General features: G+C 42.3%; 1 protein-coding gene across 2 annotated transcripts in view; it reads left to right on the plus strand.

The window, feature by feature from the left end:
• GAB3 (GRB2 associated binding protein 3) overlaps nucleotides 1–21549 on the plus strand; it is an 80692-nt gene extending 59143 nt beyond the window's left edge. Inside the window, exons 8-10 of one of the 2 annotated variants that reach the window (XM_057718398.1) lie at nucleotides 191–293; nucleotides 17613–17729; nucleotides 19030–21549. In XM_057718398.1, the coding sequence (XP_057574381.1) occupies nucleotides 191–293; nucleotides 17613–17729; nucleotides 19030–19146 (337 nt within the window). In that variant the 3' untranslated portion in view covers nucleotides 19147–21549. The remainder of the gene's footprint in view (nucleotides 1–190; nucleotides 294–17612; nucleotides 17730–19029) is intronic. The other variant, XM_057718399.1, reaches the window with a different exon arrangement.
• Nucleotides 21550–22425: the final 876 nt, after the last annotated feature.

The raw sequence follows: 22425 nt of genomic DNA on the forward strand, positions 1-22425 counted from the left end.
CATTTGCCCCATAGCAGGACAGGAGCTGCGGGGTAGTCTCTCTGCTGCTTCAGGAATTGCTTTGGCCGGAAGGAAGTTGCATGTGGAAGGGGGAGGCGCTGAAACCCCAGAGGGCTCATGTCAGTTCTTGGCCGGCTTTCAGAGCAGCTGTAAGACATTGCTTTGACCTCATCTATATTTTTGTTCTTAGCAATCGAACCAGCTTTCTGTCTCCAGAAAGAAATGGTATTAATTCTGCAAGATTTTTTGGCAATTCTGTTTCCAGAGAAGAGGAAGAAAGCTACATCCAAATGGTAATCCTATATTTTTCACACTCTTCTTATTCTTCACCCCAATCTATATTCTTATGAGTTCACTGTAAAGGAAACATATCATTCAGAAAGTCCGGTGCAGTGTTAAAACAATTACGTGATTGTAATACCAGGTTACAGTGTTTTCCAGACTGGGGACAAATTGATACAAAGTCGGTTTTCTTTCCTGCGGTATTCAGCTCCTCCTACCATCTTGAGGCCACAGTCTTTCAGGCGAATGCAGGGCTGAGAGGCTGAGGCGTGTGATGGGAGAATGGAAATGCTAGCCATTCTTTTCACCACGCCTGGGGAATTGTGCTTGACCCCAGTAGGTTAGTAGCTCCCTGGATGTCCGGATTCTAAGCTGTGAAAACTCACACGCTGGATGTTCCCTTCTACCAGACCACCGGGTAACCCTGCCCTGACTGCCTCTGAACCTTTACAAAAGATGAATCGCTTAGGGTCCCATTGGGAAGGTGGCCCAGGGCCATGGGTGGGTCTTAGTCTCTGGAAACTCTTGGTAGAGTCTTTCGGTGCACCTGAGTGCAGAGACCCGACCTCTCCATCCTTTGATTAACCATTTATGGTTCAGTCTCTCCCTCTTGCCCTCTGTTGTCCCTTCCATTCTCTCTACTTTGGCTTCTGTTGAGAAGGGGTTACTGAAGAGAAAGAGGGCCTTTAGCCAGAACTTTACAATGTAGGGAACTCTAGAGAATCTCTGTTTGAACTACGAAATTTTGAAAAGAGATCTTAGACGGACAGTGTTCAAGGCACTGAGACTATATACTTTTGAGAAAACAGCTCTGCCTTCCTGCACAGGATGATAACAGGCATTTAAAATTCTCAAAACAATTAAATGCTTCATTTTGCCTTTCTATTTAACAGATTATGCTGTGAGTACCCTTAACTATAAGCAGGTGGAAAGTGATTCATATCCAGTCTGCTGTGGTATTCCCAATATTTTTCACACTTAGTAATGGCCCTTGGGAAACTTCTAGAAGAAAACACTTATAAAAGATACTGACCAGCTGTGCTTCGTCTCCAGAGAACAGAAAAGGGAAGTGAATCTATAACCTCATAAAAACAAGTTCAGAGGCGTGCCAGACACTAGCAGTTATTTGTGATCTTTGAGGTTGGGAGAAAGACCAGTGTTTCATTAACAACATACTTCGGGACTGGTTTCATGCCCGTTTATAATCACTGGTTAATGATTGTCTCTGTATATTACTAGGCAATATGACACAGTACATTAAGAGCTCAAAGTTTTGGCTGAAGGAAGGTAGCTCTGAGGGAACCACCACACAAATGAATGTAAAGGCCTGGGATGGGCTTTGACACACAGTCTCATTCAATTGTGTGTTTCAGCTTCGGTCCTATGATGTTTTCAGATGACTTTGATTTACATTATTTCACTTGTTCCACAAAACAACCCATTTGGTAGAACTAATATGATTCAGTTTTGATTTTGCACATAATCATATGCGTAATTTTTTTCTCTTTGAGGACACGTTCTTATCTGAAGGTAAAAATTTCGGGTAGGGGCTGAAATACAAATTTTGTTTTATTGAAGTCACGTATCCTTCTTTAGTTACTTTATTTTTTTTATGAAACACGCTTGATGTTCAACATTATGTCCGTCTCAAGTGTCCTACATAATGATTGACATTTGCATAATGAGTGAAATGATCAGCACGGGAAGTCTAGTGACCATCTGTCCCTCTACAAGTTACTACAGTATTATTGATCCCGTGGCCTACTTCTGATATAATGGAGTGTGCACCTTTACATTCCGTTCACTTATTCCACTCACCCCTTACCCCCTCCCTTATGGCAACCACCCACTTGTTCTCTGTGTCTATGAGTCTGTTTTCATTTTTTGTTTGTTCTGTTTGTTTGTTTGTTTGTTTGGATTTCACATATAAGATCATGTAGTATTTGTCTTTTTCTGTCTGACATTTTCACTTAGCAAAACATCCTCTAGATCTGTCCATGTCGTCATAATGGCAAGATATCTTTTTTTGGGGGGGTAGCATTCTAGTGTGTGTGTGTAAACATATACACACAATACATATACCACATCTCTATCCATTTATCTGTTGATGGACACTGAGGTTGCTTCCATATATTGGCTATTGAAAATAGTGCCACAGTGAATATAGGAGTGAATATATCTTTTCAAATTAGTATTTTTATATTTGGGGAGCAAATACCCAGAAGTGAAATTGCTCAATCATATTTTTAATTTTTGAGGAAGCTCCATCCTGTTTTCCACAGTGGCTGCACCAGTTTACATTCTCACCAACATTGGAGGAGGCTGCCCTTTCATTTCATCGATAGTTTCCTTTGCTGTGCAAAAGCTTTTTAGTTGGATGTGCTCCCTTTTGTTTATTTTTTGTTGTTGTTTCCCTTGCCTGAGGAGACATAACCAAAAAATATTGTTGAGACCAATGTCAAAGAGTATACTGTGTATGTTTTCTTCTGGGAGTTTTATGGTTTCAGGTCTTTTATTTGTCTTGAATTTGTGTTTGTATATGGTGTGAGAGAGTAGTCCAGTTTGATTCTTTTGCATGTAGCTGTCCAGTTTTCCCAACACCATTTACTGAAAAAGCTGTCTTTTCCCTGTTGTATATTCTTGCCTCCTTTGTCGTAGATTCATCAATCATATAAGTGTGGGTTTATTTCTGGGCTCTCTATCCTGTTCCATTGATCTATGTGTCTGTTTTTGTGCCAGTACCATACTACTTGGATTATTGTATAGTTTGGAATCAGGGGATGCGATTCCTCCAGCTTTGTTCTTCTTTTTCTTACTCAAGATTTTTTTTGGGTATTCTGGGTCTTTCATGGTTCCATACAAGTTTTAGTATTTTTGTTCTAGTTCTGTGAAAAATGCCATTGGTATTTTGATAGGGATTGCATTGAATATGTAGAATGTCTTGAGCACTATGGACACTTTTACAACATTAATTCTTCCAATCCATGAGCACAGTATATCTCTCCACCTGTCTGTGTCATCTTCAATTTCTTTCATCAGCGTGTTATAGTTTTCTAAGTACAGGTCTTTTACCTCCTTGGTTAGATTTATTCCCAGGTATGGTATTCTTTTTGATGAAATTGTAAATGGGATTGTTTTCTTAATTTCTCTTAAGATAGTTTCTTGTTAGTGTATAGGAATGCAACAGGTTTGTTTGTTTGTTTGTTTGTTTTTGGTCGTGTTGGGTCTTCGTTGCTGCACTCAGGCTTCCTCTAGTTGCAGAGAGCGGGGGCTACTCTTTGCTGTGGTGCGCAGGCTTCTCAGTGCCGTGGCTTCTCTTGTTGCAGATCACAGGCTCTAGGTGCGTGGACTTCAATAGTTGTGGCACGCAGGCTCAGTAGTTGTGGCTCATGGGCTCTAGAGCACAGGCTCAGTAGTTGTGGTGCACGGGCTTAGTTGCTCCACGACATGTGGGATCTTCCCGGAACAGGGCTCGAACCCATGTCCCCTGCATTGGCAGGCGGATTCTTAACCACTGCATCACCAGGGAGGTCCCAGGTGTGTATATTCATTTTGTATCTTGCAACTTAACTGAATTCATTGATGACTTCCAAAGGTTTTTTGGTGGTGTCCTTAGGACTTTCTACTTATAGTATAATGTCATCTGCAAAGAGTGACAGTTTTACTCCTTCCTTTCCAATTGCTTTTGTTTATTTGTTCTTGTCTGATTGCTGTGGCTAAGACCTCTAATACTGTGTTGAATAAAAGTGGCAATAGTGCTCATCCTTGTCTTGTTCCTGATCTTAGGCAAAAAGGTTTGAGCTTTTCACTATTGAGTATGATGTTAGCTGTGGGCTTGTTATACATGGCCTGCATGATGTTGAGATATGTTCACTCGATACTCACTTTGTTAAGAGTTTTTATCATAAACACGTGTTGAATTTTGTCAAATTCTTTTTCTATCTGTTGAGATGACCATAGAGTTTTTATTCCTCAATTAGTTAATGTGGTTTCTCAGATATCGAACCATCGTTGTGTTCCTGGGATAAATCCCACTTGATCACGATGTATGATCTTTTTAATGCATTGTTGAATTCAGTTTGCTAATATTTTGTTGAGCATTTTTGCGTCTCTGTTCATCAGTGATATTGGTCTATAGTTTTCTTTTTTGTGGCATCTTTGTCTGGTTTTAGCATCAAGGTGATGGTAGCCTTGTAGAATGAGTTTGGGAGTGTTCCTCCTTCTGCTATATTTTGGAAGAGTTTGAGAAGGATAGGTGTTAGCTCTTCTCTAAATGTTTGATAGAATTCGCCCGTGAAGCCATCTGGTCCTGGGCTTTTGTGTGTTGGAAGATTTTTAATCACAGTTTCAATTTCAGTGCTTGTGATTGGTCTGTTCATATTTTCTATTTCTTTCTGGTTCAGTCTTGGAAGATTGTACTTTTCTAAGAATCTGTCCATTTTTGCCAGGTTGTCCATTTTATTGGCATATAGTTGCTTGGAGTAGTCTCTTATGGTGCTTTTTATTGCTCTGGTGTCAGTTGTAACTTCTCCTGTTTCATTTCTAATTTTATTGATTTGAGTCCTCTCTCTCTTTTTCTTCATGAGTCTGGCTAAAGATTTCTCAATCTTGTTTATCTTTTCCAAACACCAGGTGTCCCTCAGTCTGGACTCTGGACTATGTAGTGCTCACTCTCCACTACCTTCCCTTCAACTGAGGGAGCAGCCCCTGGTTGTGGGGATGTTTCTGGACTTCGAGGCTGGACTTGTGTGCTTTTACAACGTGACCACTGGCTCCCACATCTTCACCTTCCCGAAGGCCTCCTTCTCTGACACTCTCCAGCCCTATTTCCAGGTCTATCAATATTCCCCTTTGTTCCTGCCTCCAGCAGATGAGTGAGGGAAGGAGCCGTCTCCTCCTGGGTTTAACTAGCACAGAGAGTATAATCTAAATCCCATGAGGAGAAAAATGGGGTCTCTTTTCGCTGCTATTTACCTGTACCTAAAACTGTGCTGGGTTTTTAGCGCATACTTAATCTGTCTGCATTGAATAAATGACAAAAAAAAAAAAAGAGGTCTTGCTTTCACTGATCTTATTCTTATTCTTCTTTTTTTTTCTTTTTCTTTTTTGTGGTCTGTATTTTCTTTCCACTCTGATCTTTATTATTTTCTTCCTTCTACTAATTTGTGGCTTTGTTTGTCCTTTTTCTAACTCCTTTAGGTGGTAGGTTAGGTTGTTTATTTGAGATAAACTGTATCTACTTGTTTTCAACTGATAGTCACTTAAGTTCCAACACATCTAAAAGCTCTATATATTTTACTCCTCCTCCACCACATTTTGTGTTTTGGATGTCATATCTCCCATCTTTTTATCTATCCCTTAACAGTTTATTATAGTTACAGTTGATTTTACAATTTTTGTCTTTTAACCTTTTTACTAGCTTATTTAAGTGATTGATCCACAGCCTTTACTATATATTTGCCTTTACATTGGATTTTCCCCTTCCTATAATTTCTTATTGTAACCTTTTCTTTTTCACTTAAAGAAGAGACTTGAACATTTTTTGTAAGGTTTAGTATTAATGAACTCTTAGCTTTCGCTTGTCTGAGAAGCTCTTTGTCTCTCCTTCAATTCTGAATGATAACCTTGGTGGGGAGAGTATCCTAGGTTGTAGGGTTTTTCCTTTCAGCACTTTAAATATATCTTGCCATGCCCTTCTGGCCTTCAAGGCTTCTACTGAAAAATCAGCTGATAGCATTATGGGGGTATGGGGGTTCCTTGTATATGTGACTCTGTTTTTCTCTTGCTGCCTTTAGAATTCTCTCTTTAAATTTAGCTTTTACTATTTTAATTATGGTATGTTTTGGTGTAAGTTTGCTTGGGTTCCTCTTGTTTGGGACTCACTGTGGTTCCTGTACCTGGATATCTGTTTCCTTCTTCAGGTTTGGGAAGTTTTCAGTCATAACTTCATCAAATATGTTTTCAACCCTTTTCTGTCTCTCTTCTCCTGGGATCCTCATGATGTGAACGTTATTACTCTTGATGTGGTCCCAGAGGTCCCTTAAGCTAGTCTCATTTTTTAAAATTTGTTTTTCTTTTTGCTGTCCTAATTGGGTGATTTCCATTATTCTATCTTCTAGATCACTTGTGCTCTGGTGGTGGTTTCCACCCTGGAGCTAGTCTTGCTCCCTCCTGAGTGTGTGCACCAACATTTGCACGCTGTCGCTGGCTGCCTTTACTCTGCCTGCTCAGGGTCAGGACTCGGGTCTGAGCCACCTCCGTTCCCTCCAAGTGTGTGCCCTCTTGTTGGCAATAGAACCTGCAGCTTAGTGAGGAGCAGCACTGGAGTAAGAAGGACTGGAGCAGGAGCCCTGTGTGGGCTGGGGGGCATGCTGGGATGGTCCTATCAAGCCAGCCAGAGCACCGGGAAGCTTTCAGTCTGCTGCTTCCACACTGGGACTGGAGCAGGAGCCCCGTGTGGGCTGATTGTGGCAAGTCAGCCAGAGCTCCAGGAAGTTTTCAACCTGCTGTCTCCGTACTGTGTGAGCTTTTCAAGATCAGAGTCTCAATTTCTTTCAGCCCTCTGGTAAGCCCCACTAGTTTTCAAACAAGCTAAGGGGGCTTGTCTTCTCAGTGTCAGATCCCATGCTGGGGTGCCTAATGTGTGGCTTGAACCACTCGATCCCCAGGGAGGGTCCCTGAACCTGTGATATCCCCCCTCCTCTCCTGTGTCCCTCACCTAGGGGTGAAGGTTCCAACCAGATCATTTCTCTTCTCTTCCTGTCAGACTCTGTGTGGATCTTTCTTTATATCCTTGGCTGTAGAAGAGCCATCCTGCTAGTCTCCAGGTGGATTTCAGTGAGTCATTCTGTATGTAGTTGTAGTTTTGATGTGTTCATGAGGGGAGGTAGGCCCAGTGTCCTCCTACTCTTCCATCTGGATCCCACCTCCTCTGTTCTTTTTCAAGATTGATTGGACTACTCAAGGTTCTTGAGATTCCATGTGAATTCTAGGATGGGTTTTTCTGTTTCTGCAAAAAATACCATTGGGGTTTTGATAGAGAATGCTTTGAATCTTCAGGTTGCTTTGGGTAATTTAATCTTAACAATATTAAATCTTCTAATCCATGAACATAGGATGTCTTTCCGTTTATTTGCGTCTGCTTTACTTTCTTTCAGCATTAGAATGGGCATCATCAGAAAATCTATAAATAAATGCTGGGGAGGGTGTGGAGGAAAGGGAACCCTCCTGCACTGTTGGTGGGAGTGTAAAGTGATACAGTCACTATGGAGAACAGTATGGAGGTTCCTTGCAAAACTAAAAATAGAACTACCATATGACCCAGCAATCCCACTGCTGGGCATATACCCAGAGAAAAGCATAATTCAAAAAGACACATGCACTCCAATGTTCATTGCAGCACTATTTACAATAGCCAGGTCATGGAAGCAACCTAAATGTCCATCGACAGATGAATGGATAAATAAGATGCGATACATACATACTATGGAATATTACTCAGCCATAAAAAAGAACAAAATTGGGACATTTGTAGAGACATGGATGGACCTAGAGACTGTCCTACAGAGTGAAGTGAGTCAGAAAGAGAAAAACAAATATCATGTACTTTCTTTCAGCAATGTTTCATCATTTTCAGTGTACAAGTCTTTGTCTCCTTGGTTAAATTTATTTCTAAATATTTTATTCTTTTTGATGCTATTGTAAATGAATCTTTAAAATTTCCTTTTCAGATTGCTCACTGTTAGAGTATAGAAATGCAACTGAATTTTGGGTGTTGATTTTGTGTGCTACAATCTTGCTGGATTTATTTTTTGTTTGTTTAAAATTTTGGGGGTGTGTGGAATCTTTACAATTTTCTACATACAAGTCCATGTTATCAGCAGACAGATTATTTTGCCTCTTTTCCAATTTGGATGACTTTTATTTCTTTTTTCTTACCTAATTCCTTTGGCTAGAACTTCTAATATTTTGTTGAATAGAAGTAGCAAAAGTGGGTATCTTTGTCCTGTATTTGATCCTGAGCATCTTTTATAGATTTTGTGTGGCTATACGTTTTCATTTCTCTAGCACAGCAGTTCTCAACCAGGGGTAATTTAGCCCCCCAAGGGACATTTGGCAACATCTAGAGACATATTTGGTTGCCACAACCTGAGGCAGAGGGAATGGTATTACTGGCATTTAGTAAGAGTTCAGGGATGTTGCTACACATTCTACAATGCATAGGACAAACCCCCACAACAAAGAATTATCTGGCCCCCAAAATCAATATTGCCACTGTTGAAAAACCCTGCTCTGGGGTAAACACCCAAAAGTGAGATTGCTGGGTTATCGCCTATGTTAAAGTGGGTCATCAGTTGTATGTTTAACTTACAAGATACTGCCAAAACCTTGTCCAAATTGGCCATACCATTTTGCACTCTCATCAACAATTTATGAGAGTTCCAGTTGCTCCATTGGACCATACTTGTGTTTTTTGTTTGTTTGTTTTTGGCTGCACCACACAGCTTGCAGGAACTCAGTTCCCTGACCAGGGATTGAACCCGGGCCGTGGCAGTGAAAGCTTGGAATCCTAACTACTAGGCAACCAGGGAACTCCCCAACTGGACTACAATACTTGATATTGTAGGTTTTGGGTTTTTTGTTTAAAAATTAGACATTCTGATAGGTGTGCAGTGGTATATCATTGTGGTTTTAACACGTGTTTCCATAATGGCAAGTGATATTGAACAGATTTTTCTGTGCTTACTTGGCATCCATATGTCCTCTTTAGGGGAGGATCTGTTGAATCCTTTTGCCCAAGTTTTAATTGGGTTTTTTGTTTTCTTATACAGAGTTTTGAGAGCTCTTTATTATGTGTACAAGTCATTCAATGGATTTGTGACTTGGAAATATTTTCTTTGAGTCTGGAACTTGCCTTTTCATTCTCTTCTGTTCTTTGCAGAACAAAGATTTTAAATGTGATTAATCTCAATTTATTGACTTTTCATTCATGGATTGTTATATCTAAGAACTTGTTGCCTAAACCTAGGTCATTAGGTTTTTCTCCTGTGTCTTCTTCTAAAAGTATTATGGTTTTAGGTTTTACATTAAGGCCTATGATCCGTTTTGAGTTAATTTTCATATAAGGCTTGTGATGGTGTTGATGATTTTTGCATGTGGATAGCTAAAAGTTCCAATATCATTTGTTGAAAAGGCAATGCTTTCTTCATTGAATTGCCTTTGCACCTTTGTAAAAAATCAGCTGGGCATATTTTTGTAGTTTTTTTTTTTTTTGAAGGCTGAGCCACATAGCATGCAGGATCTAGATCCCTGGCCAGGAATCGGGCCTTGCCCCCTGCATTGGGACCATGGAGTCTTAACCACTGGACCACCAGGGAAGTCCCTTTGTAGTCTATTTTGTTCCGTTGATTTATGTGCCTACCATTTTGTCCATACAACACAGTCATGATTACTAAGCATTATAGTAGATCTCAAAATGGGAAGTATATTTTCTCCAACCTTATTCTTGTTTTTTTTTTTAATTTTCCTATTCTACTTCTTTTGCCTTTCCATATGTAAATTTTTCAATAATATTTTCTTTATCTACAAAAATATCCTGATGAGATTTTGATTGAAATTGTGTTAAATCTATGAATAAATTTGAGGAGAATCAACATCTTTACTATGCTGAATCTTTCAGTTCGTGAATATAGTACATCTCTCCATTTATTCAGATTTCTTTATTTCTTTCCTCAGAATTTGTGATTTTTTAACATAGAGATCCTTTTTTAAATTTTTTTTTTGTGGCTGCATTGGATCTTCATTGCTGTGCGCGGGCTTTCTCTAGTTGCGGCAAGCGGGGGCTCCTCTGCTGCAGTGCTTGGGCTTATTGTGGTGGCTTCTATTGTTGTGGAGCATGGGCTCTAGGCTTGAGGGCTCAGTAGTTGCAGCATGCAGGCTCTAGGGCACACCAGCTTCAGTAGTATTAGCGCACGGGCTTATGCTCCGCGGCATGTGGGATCTTCCCAGACCAGGGATCGAACCTGTGTTCCCTGCACTGGGAGGTGAATTCTTAACCACTGTGCCACGAGGGAAGTCCCTAACATATAGATCTTATGTGTATTTTATTAGACCTCTACCTAAGTGTTTTATTTTTTTGGAGCTATTATAAGTGACTTTTATAATTTCAGCTTCCGTTGGTAATACGACTGATTTTTGTGTGTTGGCCTTGTGTCTTGCAACCTTGCTCAAATTGCTTATTAATTATGGGAGTTTTAAATTTTCTTTAGATTCCTTGGTGTTTTCAGTGTACATGATCATCTCATCTGTGAATATTTCTTCCTTTTCAGTCTGTATGCTCTTACATTCTTTGGCTTACCTTATCACCAGGCTAATACTTCCAGTACCATGTTGAATGGATGTGGTGAGATGAATCTCTTTGCCTCCATCTTAGGGGGAAAGCATTCATTCAGTCTTTCCAGTCTTTCACTGTTAAATATGCTGCTAGCTGAAAGGTTTGTTTTTTCTTTTTGGCCTTGCCATGCGGCATATGGGATCTTAGTTCCCCCACCAGGGATCAAACCCATGCACCCTACATTGGGAGTGCAGAGTCTTAACCACTGGACTGTCAGGGAAGTCCCGGCTGAAGGTGTTTTATAGATGTTCTTTATCCATGTTAAGAAAGCTCCCTTCTATTCCTAAACTATAGTTGTTTTTTTTAACCATAAATGGATGTTGAATTTTATCAAATGCTTTTCTGCATTCATTGATCTGAACATTTAGTTTTCTTCTTTAGACTGTTGATATTGTGTACTACACTGATTTATTTTTGAATATTGAACCAGTCTTGTATTCACTGAATAAAACCCAATTTGGTCATGGTATATTATTATTTTTATGTATTGCTGGATTTGATTCACTAACATTTTATTGAGGATTTTGTGTCTATGTTCATGATGCATGTTGATCTGTGAGTTTTTTGTAACATCTTAGTCTGGTTTTCTTATCAAGGTAATGCTGGTCTCCTCAGGAAGTTCTCTATTTTCTGGAACAGATTGTGTAGAATGAGTGTTATTTATTCTTTAAATTTTGGGGTATAATACACCAGTGAAACCATCTGAGTGAATTCAATTTCTTTAATACTTGGAGGACCATTAACATTATTTATGTAATCTTGGGTGAAATTTGGTTATTTGCCAGAAGCTTTATAGTTTTACCTTTTACGTTTAGGTCACATTTACTTGGAATTAACTTTTGTGTATGATTCGAGTTAAAAGTCAAGTTTCATCTCTCCCCCATATGTTTCTCTAACCTAATAATTTTTATTTTTTAAAATTACTCTCATTTACCACCATTCTGCACCTTTGCCATAAATCAGTTATCCGTACGTGTGTGGAGCTTTTTATGGACTGCCGCTTCTATGTGTCTATATTTGGACAATACCACACTATGCTAGTTACTGTAGCTTGACAAGTCTCAATATCTAGGAAAGTAAGTCCTCCTGCTTTTTTTTTTAGAAATTTATTTTTTATTATTTATTTTTTATTTTTATTTTTGGCTGTATTGGGTCTTCATTGCTGCACACAGACTTCCTCTAGTTGTGGTGAGCGGGGCTACTCTTCGTTGCAGTGCTTGGGCTTCTCAGTGTGGTGGCTTCTTTCGTTACGGAGCACAGGCTCTAGGCGTGCAGGCTTCAGTAGTTGTGGCTCATGGGCCCTAGAGCACAGGCTCTGTAGTTGTGGCACATGGACTTAGTTGCTCCGCGGCATGTGGGATCTTTCCCGAGCAGGGCGCAAACCCATGTCCCTTGCATTGGCAGGCAGATTCTTAACCACTGTGCCACCAGGGAAGTCCACCCCCTGCTTTTTTTTTTAATCTTCCTCAAGGTTTCCTTGACTATTTTTGGTTCTTTCTATTCCCATACAATTTTTTTTTCTTTTTGTGTTTTTTTAAAAAAAATTTTTATTGGAGTATAGTCGCTTTACAATGTTGCATTAGTTTCTGCTGTCCAGCAAAGTGCAGTAGCTATATATATGTATATATATATATATCACCTATTTGGGGGATTTCCTTCCCATTTAGGTCACCACAGAGCATTGAGTAGAGTTCCCTGTGCTATACAGCAGGTTCTCATTAGTTATCTATTTTATACATAATAGTGTATATATGGCAATCCCAATCTCCCAATTCATCCCACCCCCGCTTTTCCCCCTTGGTATCCATATGTTTGTTCTCTATGCCTGTGTCTCTATTTGTGCTTTGTAAATAAGATCATCTATACCAATTTTTTCAGATTCCATATATATGTGTTAGCATATGGTATTTGTTTTTCTCTTTCTGACTTACTTCACCCTGTATGACAGATTCTAGGTCCATCCACCTCACTACAAAAAACTCAGTTTTGTTCCTTTTTATGGCTGAGTAATATTCCATTGTATATATGTACCACATCTTCTTTCCAGCATTTATTGTTTGTAGATTTTTTGATGATGGCTGTTCTGACTGGTGTGAGGTGATACCTTATTGCAGTTTTGATTTGCATTTCTCTAATAATTAGTGATGCTGAGCATTTTTTCATGTGTTGCCATACAAATTGAAGAAACAGTCTACCAGAAAAGAAAAAAAATATGGTTTTCTAGGAACAGTGGTCAAAATTACTTAATCCAACATTACTAGAAGTGGAACTACATTTGTTCTATTTTTTAAAATTTCATGAAGCACTTCAGTAGTCAAAGTACCATGAAAACCACATGACCACCATATAAAATCATCTTAACATGGTAGAGAATATATTTTTAAATGTATTTTTAAAATCCAAAACTGAACTGCCAAGAAAGGAAAGGGGAGCTCTCAGACCAAAAATACTGAGAAATTGCAAATCCTGAGAATCAATAGGAATTATGAAAAATAAAATCAAATATAGAAGTAAGTCATTATTGGAAATATTAGATTTCAAATATAAAATAATTGTTTTATATATTTAAAAAATAAGATGAGTTGAAAGTTGGACTGAGTAATAAGACACTTTAAAAACGACCAGGTGGATTAAAAAAGGCCTTTTAGAACTTGAGAGATAAAAAATTGGATTGAAATTAGAAACTTAATGGGTGAGTTAAACAGACTAAACTCAAAGAGTAATTTAGTAAACTGGAATATAGTTGTGAAGTTACTAATAAGTCAGGACAAGGAGATGAAGAAAGAAAGTTGAGACATGGAGGATAGTATGAGAAGGTCAAACATTTGTCTAGTCAGGGTTGCAGAAGGAGATAATAGGGAAAAAGTAATAAATTGAAGAAATAAACCTCACAAAAGGGAAATGAATAAAGGTGAGAACAGAAATTAACAAAGGAAACAACAAAATTAGAGAGAATCAACACCTGCCTAATTTGCTCTTTTAAGAGATTAGAGTTGAACGTAACCAATCAAGGAAAAGCAGTGAGTGCAAATAAACAATACTAAGAATATGGCTGCACAATGGCGTGTTCTGCAGCCATGCAATGAAATCAGGTCCATGAGACAACAAGGATGAACCTTGAAAACAATATGCTGAGTGAAAGGAGCCAGTCACAAAAGACAACTCTTTTGGATTTCTGGACTCAATTCCAAGACGTGTTTGTGTTGGTTGGGGTGGGTTCCCACATAACACCAAGCAATTCTCACACAGAAGCTGGTGTCCTATAATTCAACTCAATTCCGACCCTTTCTACCCAGAGATAGCATCAGATTCCACAGCTGAAGGGTTCAGTCCTACAAGACTGCCCACCGCCTGCGACTTCAGCTGCTAGTCACAATGCCAGGTTGTTATCTGTGCCCCTGACGGACTGGCTACAGATTGGAGGTTCCCACGTCCCCTTCCTTGGGTCTGGCTCACAGGACTCCGCGAAACCCTTTACTTGCTAGGTCACTGGCTTATTATAAAAGGATGTAACTGAGAAACAGCCGGATGGAAGAGACGCACGGGGCAGGGCGTGGGGAAAGGGCCCGGAGCTTCCACACCCTTGGCAGGCACCCTCTCCCAGCACCTCCACGTGTTCACCAACCCAGAAGCTCCCTGAACCCGGTCCCGGTGGGTTTGCATGGACGCTTCGTCCCACAGGCACGAGGGATGAAATCACTGGCCGTTGATTCAACCTCCAGGCCCTCCCCTCTCCCCAGAGATCAGGTGGGGGTTCAGGAGTGGGACTGAAAGTTCCAACCTTCTGATCACATGGTTGGTTCTCCTGACAAGTAAGAGGCACATTGTTAGGTGCCACCTCAAAGTCACCTCGTTCCCATAATGAGACACCTCTGTCACTCTCAACACTTAGGCAATTCGAAGGGTTTTGGAAGCTGTAAGCCAGCAATTGTGGCTTGAAGACCAACTATATATGAGAAATATATATTTGGTCATCTGAGTGACTAAATATATATTTCTTATAAATCACAATATCACAACCACATATCATGTGATTCCATTTTTGTGAAATGTCTAGAATAGCAAATCTATAGAGACAAATTAGATTAGTGGTGGTTGCCTAGAGCCTGGGGAGTAGTGGGACTCGGGGATGCTGGCTAAGGGGTGCAGGATTTCGTCTGGGGGTGATGAAAGTGTTCTAAAATTGGTTCAGGTGATGATTGCACAAAGATATGAAGATCCTAAGAACCACCAAATTGTGCACTTTAAATGAGAGAATTGTATGGTATGGATTATATCTCAGTAAATCTATTTACAAAAGAAATCCTGAAGATTTTAGTAAAATACGTTCAGCACTTTGTAAAGTTTAAAATATGCATGAATGAGTTGGAATTATTCCAGGTATGCAGAGTGGGTTTAACATGAGAGAATCTGGTCATGGACATCTCTGTAAAGATGGCAGATTGACCACAGGCTTCTGTTTTCCCGCCATCCCAAACCATCCTCTAAAATCACAGTAAAGGATTTGTTAGAGGCATAAACCCACAAAGGTGTGAAGAACTGAAGAAGACAATACAGTAGCGTGTTGGAAACTGGAAAGCAAATGGTTTTGTAGTAAATGATTTGTCAGACCCAAGACAGCTAAATCCTAAATACACTGGGTGGAAAGGCAAGAAGCAACTTGACTCCTGCTGCAGGATACCCGGAGGGCTTGGGAATTGCCCGAGGCACCTGGTTCTGGAAGTAAGGCTGCAAGGCAAGGGAAACCAGGGGTGGTGGTCAGACGTCTGCAGGATTCCCCGCCCCCACTCCACAAAGGCGGACCACTGTGACCTCCCCTCTCCTACTCCACACAAAAGATGAAGTGTAGTCTCTGGAGAGAGTAAAACAAGGGGTGTCTGCACTGGGGGATGTTAGACACATCTCACTGAAAATATTACACTAAAAACAACATGAGTAAATACGCACAATGGATACGAGAGCCATTCCCGAACCCTTTCCCAGCGGCTCTTGTCTAGAATGTTGACAACCAGACCTTTATGATTGAGTCTGGAGATTGGAAGACAGTTCTCTGACCTATTTGAGCAGCCTAAGAGGCAAGACATGGGTCATAATATGGGGGATTCCCCACGAAATGGTCCAGCAAGATCACCTTACAGTGAACCCCACAGCTGACGAGCACCGCTCGTGTACTCAGCTTTGGATCCGTGCTTTGGTCTTTCACTGTTAAATATGAGCCGATGATTTTATCAGACTTCTCAGGGAAGCTCTAGCATAGAGATAGAAACCAAACACACAGATTGGAGGAAACAGAAACTATGCCAAAAGGAGAAACATTTTTTTTAATCTATTATTACAAATATTCCCTGAGAGATGAGCTCTTACAACCATAAATTAAAGGAATCTATTAAGTCAATTAAGCACATTACCATGTTAAAGGAGAAAAATGATGTGATTGTCTCAGATGCAGCAAAAATATTCGATAGAACTCACCAGCTACTCACCTATGGGAACGTGATACATGAATAGAGGTTGCATTACTGGCAAAAGAATCGTTACCCACGTGGTGTACAAACAGAAGAAAGAGTAATTAATTATATCCCTATGTCACCACTGTATGTTAAAATCAGTTGAGGCTAGATTATTACTTAAATGTAAAGGACAAAGCTTTATAACTTAGGAGAAAATATGGAAAAACAAATTACCTCAGCATAGGAAGAATTCTTTAAACAAAATGCAAAAGCAAGATTCCCCAGGAAAATATCAATATATTGCATTAAAAGTGAGAACAATTCTTCATTTCAAAAATACCAAGAAAAACCAACTATAAGCTGTAATGGGCTATTAGCAACACACGTAACCAATAAATTATTACTCTCTTGGGTATGTGAGGAAGTACTGAGAAAAATCAGAAAAATACAAGCACTTCAGTATAAAAGTTAGCAAAACCAAACCAAACCCAAACAGATAATTCACGGAAGAGAAAAAATAAATGACCCTTAACTACATGAAAGGATGGCCAATTAAGTTATGAAGGGCATGGAAAATCAAACCGCAGTAGATAGCATTTTTCCTGTATCAGGCCAGTGATAGTCACGTTGAAGATGCCTACATCCCAGGGACACGCCCTAGAAATTCTTCCACAGGTGCATGAATGCTCACAGCAGCATTGCTTGTAAGAGCCTCCAAACTGGAAGCAACTCGAATGTCATTGTTGGTGGAACAGTTCAATAAATTATGCAATGGAATCATGTATTCTAATGGAAATGAATGAAATAGGGCTCGGGCATTGACATGGGCGAATGTGAAGTATGTAAATGGAGTGAAAACTGAAGTCACCAAAAATGCATACAATATGGTTCTATTGATAAAAGTTCAAAACAGGCAAAACAAAACAGCATGTCACTTAAGGACACTCACACACTCATAAAACCATATTTAAAAAGAAAAGAAGAGATAAACACCTAGCTCAAGATAGCACCCAGCCCCTGGGGGGGCAAGAAGGGGGCAGGCCCTCTACGTGTCACATAGCATGTGGCAGTGGAGGGCCGGAAGCTGGATGGTGATGCCGTGGGTGTGTGGTGCGCACATATTGTCACTGTTTGTATTGTGTAAAGTTTCTTTACGTGCATTTGGGATGCCTTTACTAGAGCTTTCGTAAGTGTGATTGATCCTGTCAGGATTTAGTCTCTAAGCTGTCATGGGCCTGTCGGATCCATAATATGATTTCTCTTGGGGGAGGTTTTGGCCAACTGTCTCCATGGTGAATAGAGGCACAGCTTCACGTGAAGGCCAAATCGACTGTATTGTGTTTGGAAGCCAGCCCTCGTTCTGCCGTGCAGGCTGAGCTGCACGGAGCTCATCGGGCTGCTCTGCTGTCATCCAATGGCAGCTGCTCCTTCCCTTGGGCCGCCCAGCGGGAAATTGGTAACCTGCATCCTGTGACGTTGGTTTCTAGGAGGAGCACAGAGCAGCCCCCTCGCTGAGCAGTGGGGCTCTGACATGGAGGAGGAAATTCAGCCTGGATTATCTAGCCCTGGACTTCAACTCAGCGTCACCAGCGCCTGTACAGCAGGTAGGAAGGACTCTGTGTTTGAGAATTCCCAGGAGGTTGCATGTCTGTTTGGGTTTTGTGTGGATGATTCCACCACGTGTGTGCTCTTTGCAAAGTCTTAAGGATACAGACATGCACAGTGAAGAATCTTAAAATCAGCTCTAATTCTGCCTCCCAGAAATCCTGGTGTATTTCCCTCCGGGGCATGCTCTTTGCAGGTCTGTGTGTACATGTGTGTAGTATTCATGCACTTCAAAACTTGGACCGTTAAGTTTGTTGAGAAATTTCTCTGGCAGAGATGAGGGTTGTGAAACGAGTAGTCTAGGTGTCGGAAGAGCCAGCTGAGGGAAGAAGTAAGAGGCTCCTTTGGCTAGACTCTGGGAAGGTGGTGATGGGAGCTGTAACTTAGAATTGAAACCCTCTGTAAAGGGCCTCAAGTGCCAGGCTGGGCAGTTTTGACTCGTTTGAGTAGTAGTCTTGTGTGTAAAGTGGGCATCAGAAATAACACCTGTGTCGAAGCCTGTGAGGATTAAATGAGTTAATGCATGTAAGGGACCCTGGCCATTGACTGTTGTCACTCAGAGCACAGAGAAAGCCCTGCAGTGGGTGACTGGGAAGCAGTGGACAACAGCTGAATATTTTTGAGCAAGGGATGGTCGTACTCGAAACTGCACTAACAGTGCATTGTTTGATGGGAAAAACAACTTGCTGACAGTGTGATTTCATTTTGTGTGTGTAGAAAAAGTGTGGGAGAGACTTTCCTTCCCTTTTGCCATGAACTCCCACTTCTCCTTTAGCTTTAATTTCATTCCAAAAACCTAAAATGATACTCCAGAAAAGCTGTCATCAGGATAGACAGATAAGTACAAACGGTGTATTAGTTCTGGCCGGCTCTGCGGGGAAGACAAGCCCCGAATCTCCGCAGCTTTCGACCACAAAGGCTTCTCATGCGTTGCCTGTGGGACAGCCCATCACAGGCCAGGGCCTTGGTGTCGGGTCACTGTCAGCCCAGGGCCCGCGCTGGAGGAGTGGCCGCCGTGTGTGCTGAGTGCAGGATTGCGGGGCGCCTCTCTTCTCTTTAGGATGGGCACGTGTCACCTCCACTCACACTATGTTGGTCAAGGCGAGTCAGATGGCTCGAGCCAAGTTGAAGGGAGCAGAGGTGATGAGAGGTTTACACACACACGCGCACGCACGCACGCACGCAGCGTGACGCTTCTGCAAGCGACCACGCACAGGGAAGGGGCAGCAGATACCGACGGACATTGTGCGGAGTTTTTAAATTGGGTGTAATGAACACCTTTTTGTTCTCCCCCTTCAGAAACTTCTCTTTTCAGAGGAGCAAAGAGTAGACTATGTCCAGGTGGATGAGCAGAAGACGCAAGCTCTGCAGAGCACGAGGCAGGAGTGGACGGACGAGAGGCAATCCAAAGTGTGAGGGCCGGGCTGCGCGCCTGGCCAGACGCTCTGGGAGAGAGGACCCATTTGTACACGCTGACCGGGGAGGAGAAGGATGCGGTCCCCTCCCGGAGGGGGCTGTGAGGGAGGCCGGCCCCGGTCCCCAGCCCCACCCGGCCCAGAGTCGCCTTCTCTGGCCCGGGTGCCCCTGCCGAGCCCGGCGCCGGTGTGCAGCAGGCTGCACCGTGGCGAGCGGCAGAGACGCAGGGGTCCACGGCCACGGGCTGGGACGGAGAAAACTCCGCTCGGGCAGCGTAGGAACAGTCCAGACAGAAGTGGGGTTAAACATCTTCTCCAGTGGAGCACTTGAAGTCCAGATTGGAGCCAGTGTTGCTGCGAGTCTTGCTGATGACATTGTTTGACCCCAGCACCTGAAGTTCCCATCTCTTTCCTGTGCTTCCATTACCCTGGGAGAGACGCACCTGGACACCATCTTGTCCCCACCCCTGAAGACACAGTGTGAGACACCAAGCCTAGTGATGGTGGCAGAATCTGCACTCCTTACTGCAGACAGTCCAGCAGACAAATATTTCTATCCCCCAAAGAAAGACAACGCAAGTGACAGGGCGTTGAGTCCCCGGCTCCGTGATGAGCCTATCACATGACACTGGTGGCTCCAAGGACATCGTGCCAAGCAGCCACGGCTGGCCGCTGGCCCACTGCTGGCAGCCTCTTCCCAGCTTTCACGTATGCCATCCCATCTCTTCCCCTGAAAGACCTCGGAAGCTACGCTGGGCAGAGATCGTTGCTCCCACTTTGAGGAAAACAATACTAAGAACCAGGGGAGGTTCAGAGTGTTCCCTTGGCCCAAGACGACTCATGGAGCGAGCCAGCGAGTCAGGCTCCTTCCGCGGTCTCACACTGCCTCCATCAGTTAGGGTAACTTCGGGGATGGGTGGGAAACACGTGCAGACACGAGATGAGTCATCATCTCCTCTCCATTTCATAGGATTTTGAACAGGTGCTTTTATACTTGAAAGGTATGCCTGTCAAGCCAGGGTTTCTTTGTGTGGTGTCCAAACAGGGCACTGTAACATAATCAGCAGTTATCATTAGAGATAACTACCGACAATCAGTGTGAAATCCATCCTTGGTTCGTGTGGGCCCCTTGCAATCTGTGTCCCGTGAGCTGGCTAATGCTGGCGGTCCTGTGCTGGATCCAAGCTTGTGAACGGTAGTTATCATCCAGAAAAAAAAAAAAAAAAAAAACAGTGAGTTCCAGCCTCAGGTTTCCTGGCTAACTTTTCCCTTCTGCTTTAGTGGTGACGAGGTCCTGAGAGTGCAAACATTCCCACCGTGCAATGAAGGCATCTTGTCACCCCTTCCTTTATGGGGCCCTGGGGTTCAGGGAACCCAGACAAAAGGCTCAATTAGGCATGGAGTTTTATTTAGTGCCCCTTCCTGATCCTTCCAAGCATCTGCATCAGGAAGACAAATCTGAACAACTGGGTAGTGAGCAGATCCTGGCCTGCTGTTCTGCCACTGTGTCTTATATACGAGGGTAGATCAAATACGCAGGCAGGTCTCTGACAGCGGGGTCAGTCAGGGCAACTGTAGGCTGTGCTGCAGGGTTGCAGGGTTTCGAACTGCTCCAAAGGTAAGTGCCAAAATCTTGGCTTTTCAGACCATAAAAGAAGTAATTTTGATGTTCAAAGCAGCAGAATCTGGTGACGTCATTTTCTTCCCACATCAAGATGGGGGAAGATTGCCAAGTGCTTTAACTAAGTTGAGTCCTTAGTGAGTGTGGATGAAGCCACCAGGGGGCTCCCTGCACCCCTAAGCCTACTCCACGGCCAGAGCCTGGAAGGAGCTGCCTTCTTCCTTATGTGACTTGCAAACAGTCACAGAGCCTCAGGCAAGAATCCAGGGCTACAGACTGCCAGTTCCCATGGACAGTGGCTTCCTCATGCGTGGGCCACCTGTGTTTAGATCATTGATTGCCCGACAAAGGCCAGTGCAGAAAAATTGTAAGTCCAAGTGTCAAGAACCTCACCAGATTGAAGATAGACTGGAAAAGTAAATGCAGCTGAAATTATGTGAGCAGTGAAATGTCATCCAATTGACCAAAAGAAAATCTGTATCTACAAAACATTTCCAGGGACATATTTACTGCACGAAGCAATAGACACTTGAGGGGTGTGCCTTGTTTGGAAGCAATTACAGATGTAAAAAATATGACTTCACCCTCATTTCCAGGGTGTATGGGATTATGTCTTCCTTTGATAAAACTGCTAATGGTTGGCTACACATAAGCATAACAATTGAGGGACACAAAATACAGGAGCTCCTGAGAAAGGCACCGTAGATCACAACGATGCCGACCAAATCTTGTTTTCCGGCAGAGAGGATCCGTGTGTGATAGAAGTCTTTGATCCTGACGGGGTCTGAGGGGTTTTTATCTTTTCACAGAAATGATCCCAGATACCACTCCAAGTCAAGTGCACATGGCATGTCTGTACACTGTGCAGAGTACACCTTTCTAGAAAATTTGGGAATCAATGTAACAGAACAGCGCAGCAATTAATCTCACGTGGTTTTCTGTAGTTCCTTTTTGCTTCATTTCCTTCCATCTCGTTTGTTAGGAAATACCTCCATATCAGGTGTTGTGTCATGCAGAAAGGGGGACCAAAGGGTCTCAACCCTGCAAGTCCCTAAGTCCACAGGCCCAGGAATGTGGGGGGTTAAGCTTTCCTTGGGGGTGGAGGAGCCCTGAGGCCCAGCACACAGGCTGGCTGCAAGGGCATGGCATGCCCCCGGGGGCTCAGTGTCCAGGCCACTTCACCATGCAGCAAGCAGCAGGTGAATGGTAGCCACCAGGTCCGGGTCAAGACTGACGGCTCCTCTCAGGCCTGGCTTTCTCCTCTCAAGGCCTCCTCCTCGGTCCCCATTCAAACCAGCTTTGTATTTACAATCACGCTGATTTTTTAAAATTCACTATGTTTTTACTTTTTCATTTCTGGCATTAATAAAAGTCTTATAAGGAGGAATTGCGACCTAAGCGCCCTCTTATTTGTTTTAAGTGATGGCACCTGATAAAAATACGGAACACGTTTTGAAAGCTGAGTTTGTGAAAACAGACTTCATTGCCATTTTCAAATACAACAGACTTAACCTGACTCACATGGAATGACCTACATCCATGTTACTTTGCTGCAAACAGTTGAGCGGGTAGCTGTAATGAGTACGGCTTCTGCTCAGCCAAACCACATCTTGACATCTGTTTTCTGGGTCAGAAACTAACTTCAGTTATTGGTAGTAA

Source organism: Hippopotamus amphibius, chromosome X (genome assembly GCF_030028045.1).
Source record: "Hippopotamus amphibius kiboko isolate mHipAmp2 chromosome X, mHipAmp2.hap2, whole genome shotgun sequence".
Taxonomy (NCBI): Eukaryota; Metazoa; Chordata; class Mammalia; order Artiodactyla; family Hippopotamidae; genus Hippopotamus; species Hippopotamus amphibius.